Source organism: Zophobas morio, unplaced genomic scaffold (genome assembly GCF_036711695.1).
Source record: "Zophobas morio isolate AGI-343-1 ecotype UQ-CSIRO unplaced genomic scaffold, CSIRO_AGI_Zmor_V1 ptg000006l, whole genome shotgun sequence".
Taxonomy (NCBI): Eukaryota; Metazoa; Arthropoda; class Insecta; order Coleoptera; family Tenebrionidae; genus Zophobas; species Zophobas morio.
The window spans coordinates 10,617,339-10,629,887 of NW_026972111.1; the positions used below are offsets into that span (position 1 = coordinate 10,617,339).

Genomic DNA, 12,549 nt, shown 5'->3' on the forward strand with positions numbered 1-12,549 from the left:
AGTAATAACAGAACAAGAATAATCATAAAGCATTTTATGACAAGAATAAGATGAATAACCACAAATACATTATTATTTGAATACATATTCTTTGACGAATGTACCAGACCTTATCTGCATTTTGTTTTTCTAGAACTTCTAAAAGTCGGTACCATCAGTACACAATATGCATGGTCTTTGTATCCATGACGATATTGCTAAATTTTGTACCTTGGCTGAATAATGATTCTGTTACAGAAGATACCGTCAAATAATTTATATGGATATGTTCTAATGTAATGTTAAAGATTTTAGCCATAACCACAATAATTCATAGATATCTGTCTATAGCAGACTTCTGAATTGTTGACCATAATTAATGTCGTAAATTATAAAGTCAATTATTTATTAAGTAAGTGCTATGAATATATCATATAAAACGATGTTTTTACGCTTGTTAGAGAAGCAGGTTTCTTGTTATTTGCAATAAAAAAAAAATCAATTTGTATAACATACGAGTAATTCAATGGCGTTTTGTTAAGGTCTGGTGATTGTCGTAATAGACGATACGATAGAGACATCTTAGTTCACAGTAATGTGGTATATTCAAGGTGTTGATGAAGTTCTCCAAAAAGTTCGTTATTTGACTCTTTCATTAAAAGTCCTCGAAAGGCCATTTTAATTTTTTAAAATAACACTTTTTGACGTAATTTTTTTTCAAGCAGCCGTTTTGGCACAATGACATCATCAACGATTGTTTTAATCGACAACCCTTACTTTTTCTTCCGGATTCTGATAAATCTTTTTATTAGTTAAATGGTCGTAGAAAAGAAGTTGATTGCATTTGTGCGGGAAAAATCCTTAAAAGTGTGAAAAACAAAAATTCGATTTAGTAATATCATTTAAACCGAAGCAACAAAACTGCAGGAAATGATCAAATTGCCATCCACCAACCACTTGGCACCAGTAAGTATGTACATATATACAACACTTTGTATTCTCCGTTAAATGATATCTGGACTCTCTGGGGTTAGTCATATTGATTGGCCATTTATATTCGAATTTGGTTCTTGAGGTCATCCAAGTTGTTTAGTTTCTTAGTGTAGATACCTAATTACATGCGGACGCAAATCTTTTAATCTTTAATAAAAAGGACGTTCCTAAATACTGTTACGATTGACGGACGAATAATAAATCGGGTGTTGGTAAAACTCAAAAAAAAATTTATTTCTTCAGGTCGAATTACAACACTATCTATTGCGACGAATATGTACAGAAATTATTCCGGCGCTCTCGACTGTCTTCACTGGATGAATATCCATTACCTACGGTCGCCTCTATTTAAACCCATAGTCTCTGATCGAGATCCTTCACGAACATCCATCGCGACTCCGCTTCGAGACTCCCCTGGACGCCGCTTCGAGACGCTCCAGACCTGTCTTTATGCGCCCGCCTCTCGGCCGTCAACAGCGATGATTCACCCATCAGCGCCGTGCGTACGTCCAGAAGGCTCTCGACCGCCATAGGCGTCGTACTGGGGCGGCGTAAGGGTGTATTTCGTAACACTGCCCCCCTCTTCAAATCCGATCGTCCCGATCGGAAACGTCTTCATTGTTTCCTTCGTACCGTTTTAGTCGATCGAGATGAACGATCTTCATCTTCGTCTTTGGTCCACGTTGGATCCGATAAACTACGTCATTTATTCTAGTGACGATAGTGTATGGACCTTCCCAGTCAGGAGCCAGTTTTGGGCAACGTCCCTTCTTCCGTCGGGGGTTATACAGCCACACTAAGTCATCTTCCTGGAATCCGCCACAGTTGGCCTTCACATCATAACGGGTCTTCATTCGGTCACTGGCAATCTTGATCCGGCCCCTCACTAGTTCATGCACGTTGACCAACTTCTCTTTCAGTTCGTCCACGTAGTCACGTACTTCCATTGGTTCTTCGGATGGCAATCCAAAGACTAGGTCACAGGGCAGCCGCAGTTCCTTCCCAAATACAACGTGAGCAGGTGTTTGGCCCGTGGTGTCGTGGATAGCTGCGCGGTAGGCCAGCAGGAATAGTGGAAGGTGCTGGTCCCAATCCCTTTGGTGCTCTTCTACCACTTTCGAAAGGTGTTGCTCCATAGTCCGATTGAACCTTTCCACCATGCCGTCGGACTGTGGGTGTAGTGGCGTTGTCCTTGTCTTACGTATTCCCAGTAGCTGCATCACTCTTTGGAAGACGTTGGATTCGAAATTGCGTCCCTGGTCTGAGTGAAGTTCCAAGGGGACGCCAAACCTACTGATCCAATTGTCAACCAGTACTTTCGCGACCGTGACGGCTTCCTGATTTGGAATGGCATAGGCATCTGGCCACTTGCTGAAGTAGTCGCTAGCCACCAGGATAAACTTGTTGCCGTCGTTTGTTACAGGGAACGGACCGGCCACATCGATGGCGATTCTTTCGAAAGGTGCCCCAACATTATATTTCTTCATCTTTCCCCTCGCCCTGGTATGAGGACCTTGGCTGGCCGCACACGTCGTACACTTGCGACACCAACTTTCGACATCGTCACGATGACCTACCCAATAAAACCTCTCCCGGATTTTCGACAAAGTTTTGTTCACTCCGAAGTGGGCTCCAGATGTTCCGGCATGAACTTCCTCTAAGACCTTGAAAACCTTTACCTTGGGGAGGACCAGCATCGTCTTAGAGGTACGCCCATCAGGACTCTCCCACTTTCGCTTCAAGAGCCCATTTTCCATGACCAAGGAATCCCATTGGGCCCATAATGCCTTCAAACTGGGGGATTGGTCGGACAATTCTGCCCAGCCGGGTCGTTCGACTCCTTCCTCCTTCCACTTTAGTATTGGTCCGATTATGTCGTCTGCTTCTTGCTCACGCTTTAACCGCGCCGTTGTCCATTCTTCATCTTGCTCAAAAATCGTCCGACGAACGGGCAGGTTCCCTTCTTCCGCGTCGATCCTGTCGCAGTGCTTGCACTCTCCACACGGACGCCTTGACAAAGCGTCAGCGTTGTTGTGAAGTCGACCCGCTCGGTGTTTGATCCTAAAGTGGTACTGCTGTAGTCGTTCCAGCCAACGCGCTACTTGGCCCTCGGGATTCTTTATCTGCAGTAGCCACGAGAGGGCAGCGTGGTCGGTCCTGATCAGAAACTCCTGTCCGTATAGATACTTGTGGAAGTGGTTGACGGCTTTGACAATGGCTAGTAGTTCCTTCCTTGTGGCACAGTAATTTCTCTCTGGTTTGGAATGTAATTTGCTAAAATATTCGATAACCCTTTCCTCCCCATCTTGTATCTGCGACAATACGGCCCCAACTCCCGAGTTACTCGCATCGGTATCGAGGACGAACATTCCTTTGTCCCTGGGGTAAGCCAAAATGGGGCTGGTGCACAAAGCCGTCTTCAGTCTCTTAAAGGCCATCTCACATGTACTGCTCCACTTGAAAGTCGCCTTCTGCTCCGTCAGTTGGTGTAACGGTGCTGCGATGTCGGCATACCCTTCTACAAATCGTCGGTAATATGTGCAGAGTCCCAAGAAGCTTCGTAGTTCATGCTTGTCTCTTGGTATGGGCCAATCCCGGATAGCAAGAACTTTCGTCGGGTTGGTTTCTATTCCTTTCTCCGACACGATATGGCCCAGGAACTCGACTCGTTTCTGGAAGAGTGAGCATTTCTTGGAATTTAGTTTCAAACGAGCGTTTTCCATTCGTTCTAGCACCTCCTCGAGATTCTTCAGATGGTCATCAAACGTTTTGCCCATAATCATGACGTCGTCGAGGTATACCAGACAGGTCTTCCATGTCAATCCTTTCAGCACCATCTCCATCAGCCGCTCGAATGTTGCTGGCGCATTACATAATCCGAAGGGCATAACGGTGAAGTGATAGAGGCCACTTCCGGTGGAGAACGCAGTCTTTTCTTTGTCGTCCGGGTGCAAGCCTACTTGCCAGTAGCCACTCTTCAAGTCCAAGGTCGAAAACCACGCCGAGCCGGATAAGGTCGTCAAGGTATCGTCTATTCGAGGAAGGGGGTAACTGTCTTTCTTCGTGACGTCGTTCAGTTTCCTGTAATCGACGCAAAATCGGGTAGTCCCGTCCTTCTTGGTAACCAAGACTACTGGAGATGACCACGCGCTGTTGGATTCTTCAATTACCCCATCTCTCAACATGTTGTCCACGAGTCTTGTAGCTTCTTCTTGTTTGGCTAGGGGTAGTCTTCGAGGAGCCTGACGGATCGGTTGCGTGTCACCAGTGTTTATTCGGTGTTCTACGATGTTGGTCTTCCCGAATGGTTCCTCCTCTGAGGCGAAGACATTACGGTGCCTACGAATGAGTCCTTTGGCCAGTTTTCTCTCACGAGCAGACAGCTGGTCCCAGTTGACCTCCAAGCCTTTGGTATCCCCTTCCTTAGACTCATTCTCAACGTCTTCTTCCTCGCAGTTCAATACTCGGGCGACTGGCTCACACATTCCGATAATCTCCCCTTTTCTAATATTGACTGCATTGGGAAACACGTTTGCCACACGTAAGGGTATGTCACGATCGGTTTTGACTAGGGTGCTCGCGATCAGGAGCTTGTGGGTCGAGTCATGTGCCGGCTGCACCATCCCCAAACTGTATCCGGGGTTCGTCTCTACTCTGGCGGGGACGATGACTTCTGCATTACCATCTACCTTCGTTGTCTGACAGACCACTAGTCTGACCGTTGCAGCTTCCACATTCGGACGTCCCAACACAAATTCTTCGGCTCCGAAACGCAGAATTTTCTGTTCTGGGTCGATCATTAAACCATACCGGCTGATTAGGTCCATACCCAGAATGAAATCGTCAGCGATTTCCGCCACCAGAACTTCATGCTTTATTCGGAGTCGACCGAGCTCTACATTCACCACCGCTGTACCCAGAACCGGTGTTGTTTCTCCCGTGACCGTCTTCACATTCGTGGCGGTACGTACTGATTTAATTTGGCAATTTTGTAACCTGGATCTGCGTGCAAGGGACACTTCGGCTCCTGTGTCGATGATGATCTTCGATTCCCGTCCATTGATTTTTCCGCTGATTGTCGGACTATCGACGCTCCCCGCGATACTTCTAACCATTACAGTTGTTGGGGCTTCTCTTTTAGCAGCCAGTACGCGCCCCGAGGTACCGACTGCCTTTAGTTTTCCTGCTCCTGATGTAGACGAGGTCGCGGCTGCGATCTCCTCATCGGCCCTGGCGATCTAACACGGCAATCCCTCCTAACATGCCCTTGACGCCCACACCTGTAACATTCTAGGCGCCCTCCATGTTGTCTAGAACTGCCCGTCTTGATTTCGGCAATTATTTCGCGGGCGAATTTCTCAAAGTTCTCGCTCATTTTGTCGAGACTCTCTTGAATAGGGTTTACTTCGCCCTCAACCCCAATGCCTCGTATCTTAACGTTGGAACGAGGTGAGCTGTTGTATGCGGCGTCCACTTCTAACGCTCGAATCAGCGCCTCGGATGGTTTCTTGAACCCGGAGATTTGCAGGACTCTTCTTACCTCACTATCTCTTACGCCGTTTACGAAGGTTTCTGCTGCCAGTCTGTCTTGGAAGTCTTGCGGAGCTTCAGGATAGGCGAGGTGTACCAAACGTTTAACATCAGCCGCAAACTCCTGAAGAGATTCACTACTCTTCTGAATCCTAGATTTAAGCTGCGCTACGAAAACTTGCCGGAGGTGTTCATCTCCAAATCTGAGTTCGAGGGCGGTCGTCAAAGCGGTATAGTCCTTCTGGTTCTCTTCTGATAATGTCTGTAGAATCTCCAGGGCCGCACCTCGTAGTGCTACTACCAAAGCGGTCGCTTTCTGTTGGTCATTCCAGCTATTCGACAAGGCCGCAGCTTCAAATTGCTTCTTATAAGTAGTCCACGACGTCTGCCCATCGAAAATAGGGGGTTGAACTCTCACCGGACTGAATTCTGCAGGGGTCGCAATTGTAGGTCGTGGTGTTTGCAACCTTTCTTCGAGCTCCTTGATCTTGTTTTCCATTTCATTTCTCACCTCGTCCACTTCATTTCGCACGACTTGGAGGATTTCGCTTCGGCTGTTCAAAAGTGTAGTTTGCATAGCTTTTAAATTTTCTTCCATTATTCTTTGATTTTCTTCCATTATTCTGCGATCTTCTTTTCTATTTTCTTCCATTATTCTTCGATCTTCTTTTCTACTTTCTTCCATTATTCTTTGATTTTCGCTCAACATTTTCATCATTTTTGTCAGTTGTTCCTCCATGTTGGCTGTTTGCGCTCTTGTGGTAGTCGGCATAAAATTTTCTTCTAGAAACTTCTAGAGCCTTGACAGATGTCAATTCTCGAAGCCAATGTCAGGTGATGAAAGTCTAATTCCGTTATTCCACTCTTACCGCGGGAGAGAATTTTCTCGAAAGTTCACTTTGTTCCGGTCTCCCCTAGTAGCACCAACCAAATTCGAATCCCGATTTATTTCACAGTTAATCCCACTTCTGACACCAGTGTTACGATTGACGGGCGAATAATAAATCGGGTGTTGGTAAAACTCAAAAAAAAATTTATTTCTTCAGGTCGAATTACAACACTATCTATTGCGACGAATATGTACAGAAATTATTCCGGCGCTCTCGACTGTCTTCACTGGATGAATATCCATTACCTACGGTCGCCTCTATTTAAACCCATAGTCTCTGATCGAGATCCTTCACGAACATCCATCGCGACTCCGCTTCGAGACTCCCCTGGACGCCGCTTCGAGACGCTCCAGACCTGTCTTTATGCGCCCGCCTCTCGGCCGTCAACAGCGATGATTCACCCATCAGCGCCGTGCGTACGTCCAGAAGGCTCTCGACCGCCATAGGCGTCGTACTGGGGCGGCGTAAGGGTGTATTTCGTAACAATACTTAGAAGGGGCCTACAAGATAATGTAAACTTAAAAGTTTGTCTTTAATTGCCTCTGGCTTGGCGTTGTGACTTACGGATTAAATTTAAAAAACCTTAGAGGGTGGACACTTTCATAAAATTTTATTGTCAGATTATGAGGGGTTTTAAAGGACGGGCTGTATCAGTTACCTGTTATAGATTTGAGTGGTCCAGAAAAATGGCTAAAGTTTGTTTGACCACAAATTTTAAATATTCTGTTTCTGTTTACTCAATTATTTATCAATATATTTTATTTCTGTGATACGCAACTGACTTTTTAATACAATTTCTACCAATGCACCCTTTTGAAAATATAAAATTGATCCATAAATAGTGAAAACCAGATAATCTCATACTCATCACAATTTTAACGCGTTGTAGTTTTTTGTTGACAACAAAATTTCAACACGGAAAAGCAGTCTGTGTAGGGTTTTTACGCTTATTTCAACGATGTGAATTTTATTACAAGCGGACGTATACAGTATTTGGGTTTAAAGTAATTGCAAAAAGTAATTGTAAAAGGGACTGAATTACTCAAAAAAAATATATATAATTCGTTACATTCAGTCATTGTCATTACATTTTTTGAAAAGTAATGCATACAGTTACTCATTACTTGAAAAGGAGTTAAATTACTTGTAATTGAATTACTTGCAACCACTGGGTTTTACATACCCCACAAAAATCACTCTTCCTCAAACAAGTAATTTTTTTTATGGAAATACGTTTAGTAACCTGTTCATTCAAATTGATGTCTACAACCTGGCGTTAGAACTACCAATAATTAAAAAACTTGTAAATGCGTCCTTGGAATTCCATAAACAATAAATATAGTAAACTTAAATATCGTAAACTTAGTTTTTCACATTCCAACTCCCACCGTGAATGAAACATGGAAGGTAATTAAAACTTTTGGTTGCTTCTAGTTGTTTTTGAATGACAACAGTAATAATATTGATAATAACAAGCTTTTATTTTTCACAAATAATGCTTTAGCTTTCGCCATTCTGTTTAACTTCCAGTGTGGCAAAGCGAAAACTATAGAAAAATTTAAAAAAAGGGGTTAAACTAGTTTTTTATTCCTTTGAAGGGATGATTTAATATCCCTGGGGGGGAATAAAAGACAGTTTAATCCTGCGGTGCATCTACTATTTTTTCAACACCGACGGCATGCGGTCCTTCTTCATTTCGAAAAGAATTTGACAAAAATTGAAAGCAACTGAGAAGAACCTAACGGAACTGGACCTTAGAGACAGATTCGCTCATTTTGATAGGAACATTGTTTGTTTGCAAAAAATTGTCAATTGAGATTTTTGGGTGCACTGAAATGCACTTGGAAGCAGTTTCAGAAGTAGATATGTTTGTTCCGAACGATGTTGCTGAAGCAGCTGAAGGGGAGACCAACAATTTGACTCCAGAAAAATCACGAAACTCAAGAAGTCAGAAAAAGACCAGAGGCCTCAATGAGGATATAATTCTCGCCTATTTGTTCGAAAAAGCAAAGAATGTCAAACCTTCAAGTTTGAATTAAATAAAAATTCATAGACTCCGTATCAATTATGTACAAAGTTCTATATAATCAGTAAGTACAAGGCCAGAAATTATTTTTACTTTCCAAGCTAAGCCGATTTCATGTTTTCTCGACGTTTTATTACCCATAGAATATGAAAAGTAGATCCTCCATTTTCGTCTGTCTGTCTTGTGTCTGGCATTAGGTTAGGTGTAGAATCTGAGAAACTGCTGGACTGATTGTTGTGTATGTTATATATTTTAGGAATGCCGTGTAGATCATTGAACAATTTTTATTTGTGACGCCATCTTAAAATTTAAATTTTATAAAATATTATATTTTAATACCTGTAGTTTATGAATCCGCCTTTATTTCTTACCTATTACAACATTTTACAATGTTTAAATTAGAATCTGCAAGATTGCTCAGAAATTGCAAACATTTGAAGGTTATTGTAGGCATGTTGGGAGGTTTTTGGGGCCAGTCATTGATATAAAGCAGTTTTTCGGGTTTGAACTCTGTGAAATTTAAGAAAGGTTTCAACTCTTCATCCACTTTCGTACAAGGCATTTTCAGGAAATGAAGAAAGAGAAACCAAATTTAAATCTCTTCTGAGCAGAAAGGTTATGCGGGGACTATTTATACAGAATGGGTGTGGAGTGGGAGAGGGCGTGCCGGACTGGTGGGGATGACCGTTTTCCAAATAGAGGAGAGAGGGAAACCAGTATCTTTGTTTATGTTATTGGAATGTTATTGGAGTGTTTGTGGATCTCTATAGCTTCTCGAATTTTCCTATTACCTATAGAAATGCGAAATTCTAGCTGTAGCTGACGATGAAAAGGAAGGTATCTTCACTGATTAATAAATAGTGTGAACAAAAACTGACGGACTATATAAAGGTATAACACCTAGGTTACACAATTTGATTATACACCTAGTGATTTTCTTGATCTTCTTCGCTGACCATTTGAATTACGTTATAATTAATTGTGTGATAGACCTAAGATTGTATGGACGTTAGTGCCTTAAATATATCTCTCTGACTGGAACAATTGGTATCTATAAATAAAACTAAACCCCATTTTAAAAACATCCTTCAAAAAAGTCATATTATAATTAATGCGATTAGGTACTTATTTTAATATGACTTCTGAAACTCTGACCCTTTTTAATTATACTCATATACGTACGTAACTAGTCTTTCGTGTATTAAATAATGAGTACAGTTTCAATTTTTACACACGTAGTTTATGTCAGGTTACAATTAAAAGCTATTATTATCGTTATGAACGATAGCATAAAACAGTAATTCTTAAAAGCAATATTCAATTCTTATTATGCAAGATAAGGAATTATTTTTGAATTGTATTGGATCATAATAATGAAATACCAAAAATCATCACGCTATTAAAAATGCACTTAACACATGTCAGGTAATAGTTAGCAACTCTAGCTTTTTATGCAGTTTTAAAAAATTGATATTTGACAATACTATGAACTGTTTAGTACCAATGCTGGTTATATCCCCCTACTCCCCTCTTTCTTCTTGTAGACAGAGGGAGTGAAAAATAGAGCGAATAGCAGTTAGTATATAAATACTACTTTAGGATTAGTAGTTACTTCCGGTTTAAAAAAATGCCAGCATAGGAAAGAAAACACTTCACTACTTGTGATAAAATTTTTTCAAATCGCGAGGATGTGCAACGTATTTATATCCGTGTAACTGTGTAAAAGAATCCGTATGTTTTCTGTTAATGATATGTTTCAACATATTTTAACGCAAGTTGCCTCGTAAAACTTTTTTTACTCCGTTCTGACCTGGGATACATACTTCTTCCTAGAATAAGCAGGTGCGGCTTAGCAGTTCCTCGAGGCCGTGGATGATGCGGTAAATTATGTAACACCCTTTGCCCAACGAAGATGGATATTTCTTGCAGTTCGTGAATCTCGCAACACAACGTTACACTGAACACCGGGCGAGCTCGATCGCCTTGATCCGAGCCATCGATCCTACGAGCTAGAGAAGGTTTTTGCAACTGGTTTCACAGCTTTTCCTTCTCCAGGATGAAGGAATAAAAGTTTATTCCTGCATATTTTGCATTTTATTCAAGGGCACCTTTCCAACGTTGGAGTTCATCACTTGGCATGTGAAAGCATTCCGCCAAACAAACAAAAAACACAACGTAGGGTTTCATTTTTTTAACGATGACAGTTCAAGGGCAAATTTTGATGCCTTCGCGGGGTTTACAATTTTGTGCACATGTCACATTTTGGTGGGATGTTTGAATTAACACGACATTTTTTAAAGTGACCACAATACTCGCGAAAATTGCTCAAAATTAGTAAAAACTGTAACAACGTTTAATTTCTACGCTTCTTGGAGTGTCTATTCTGATGTTCAGTGAACTTGCTGGTCCTGTCGCTCGCTGTTTCCACTTTGTGTGGGGAGAAATGTTGAGAGTGGGGCAAATATTAGTCAGAATAAATACTAGCGTACAAACTTCTAGACTTAGTTTTCTCGGTCCCTATCCAATTTTTGGTGTTGTGGCTACTTGTTCCGTATCTCCGTGAATAACCAGCTTGACAATCTTATTTTTGTAAAATGAACTTGTTTCCAGTAACAGAAGAAGAAAAAAAAGAAATTCTGAAGCAGTATAACATCACTGAACCTCAAATTAAGGAGAACGTGGAAATAATTAAAGAATGGAAAGAAAAAGTACCGCATCTACCAGCAACTATTACTGGTTTAATTTTTAAAGCAAATTGAAATCCAGTTTTTAAATTATTTATGTTTTTAGATGATTTCATTACAAAGGTTCTATTAAAAAATAAATTTCGTATAGAACGCACCAAAGAAAAGTTAGATAATTATTTCACACTTCGAGGGCAGAACCAAAACATGATTCGTGGCTTCGAAAATATTGTTCCTTCCAAACACTTTGGGTAAATTTATTGAAAATTATTGTAATAAAAGATTATGAACTAATTATTCCAAGCACAAAATACAAAAAAGTGTGCATAAGTTTTCAGTATCTAAAATTCTAGTCTAGCTATTTCACCACGACTGAAAAAAAATGTTTGTTTTATTATTTTAGTTTGTGCTTGCCAATGCCTAAATTGACACCTAAACTTGAACGTGTAATCATCATGAAATTAATGGACGTAAATCCCGATATATATGACCTAGAAGAATTTCTTCACTTAAGCTTAGCTATAGCAGAACTAAATTTACAGTTTGACGAGAGCATAGGAATACGATATATATTTGATTTTGAAGGGTTTTCTACTAAACATATCCTAAAGTTTAATCCAATTCTAGCAGCTAAACATTTCGTATTTATTCAGGTAAGTTCATTTATAGATTTGTGCAACTTACTTAACTATAGTTTTGAATTTCAGAAAGCATATTCATGTCGGATAGGCGGAATCGAATGTGTTAATTTATTTCCAGGATTCGCTAGCAAACTGCAAGCACTGTTGAGGCAGATGTTGTGGGGAAAACTTTACGACAGAGTATATATTAAAATTTTTTGTATGTTGGTAATATTGTTTCGTATGACATGTTTGCATTTCAGATGAAAATTTATTCAGACATAACATCTCTGTCCGATATAATTCCCAAAGAATGTTTACCATGCGAATATGGCGGTAGTTGCAGTAACATACCAGATCTATTAAGTAAATTGATATCTTTAAATAGTTGATATAATTCAACCCAAAAAAATATTTTAGAACAATGGGATGAAGTTTTCAAAAATCATAAAAGCTTTTTTATTCAAAACTACAACAATGTTGCTTTGGAGCATCTACGTCTAGAGGATGTGAAGACAACTGAAGAATTTGGGCCTGACGGAACTTTCAAGAAATTAACTGTGGACTAGTTTTCAGCTTTCAGTACTTGACTGATAAAAACTAAAAATACTGCATTAGATTTAATGTTAGGTGGTGTGAATTATGAAACATATTATGTCATATTTAAGCTGTTAGCAAAAGTGGGAAAATAATAGAATAATAGATCACAAATTATCAAAAAACATCTTTTCAAATAGGTACATTATTATTTAATGGAATGGACCAGATCTTATCTGCATTCTGCAATTCTAGAACCTTGAAAACTGTTTCGTACAAGTAAAAGTAAC

The 12,549-nt window shown here is 40.5% G+C and overlaps 1 protein-coding gene across 1 annotated transcript; it reads left to right on the forward strand.

Moving 5' to 3' along the window:
* The first annotated feature begins 10,937 nt into the window (after positions 1–10,937).
* On the forward strand, positions 10,938–12,549 carry LOC135123094 (alpha-tocopherol transfer protein-like). Its single transcript, XM_064047605.1, has 6 exons — positions 10,938–11,154; positions 11,209–11,353; positions 11,506–11,755; positions 11,810–11,923; positions 11,986–12,088; positions 12,143–12,549. The coding sequence occupies exons 1-6, from the start codon at positions 11,013–11,015 to the stop codon at positions 12,289–12,291; spliced, it is 903 nt and encodes a 300-aa protein (XP_063903675.1). The 5' UTR covers positions 10,938–11,012; the 3' UTR covers positions 12,292–12,549.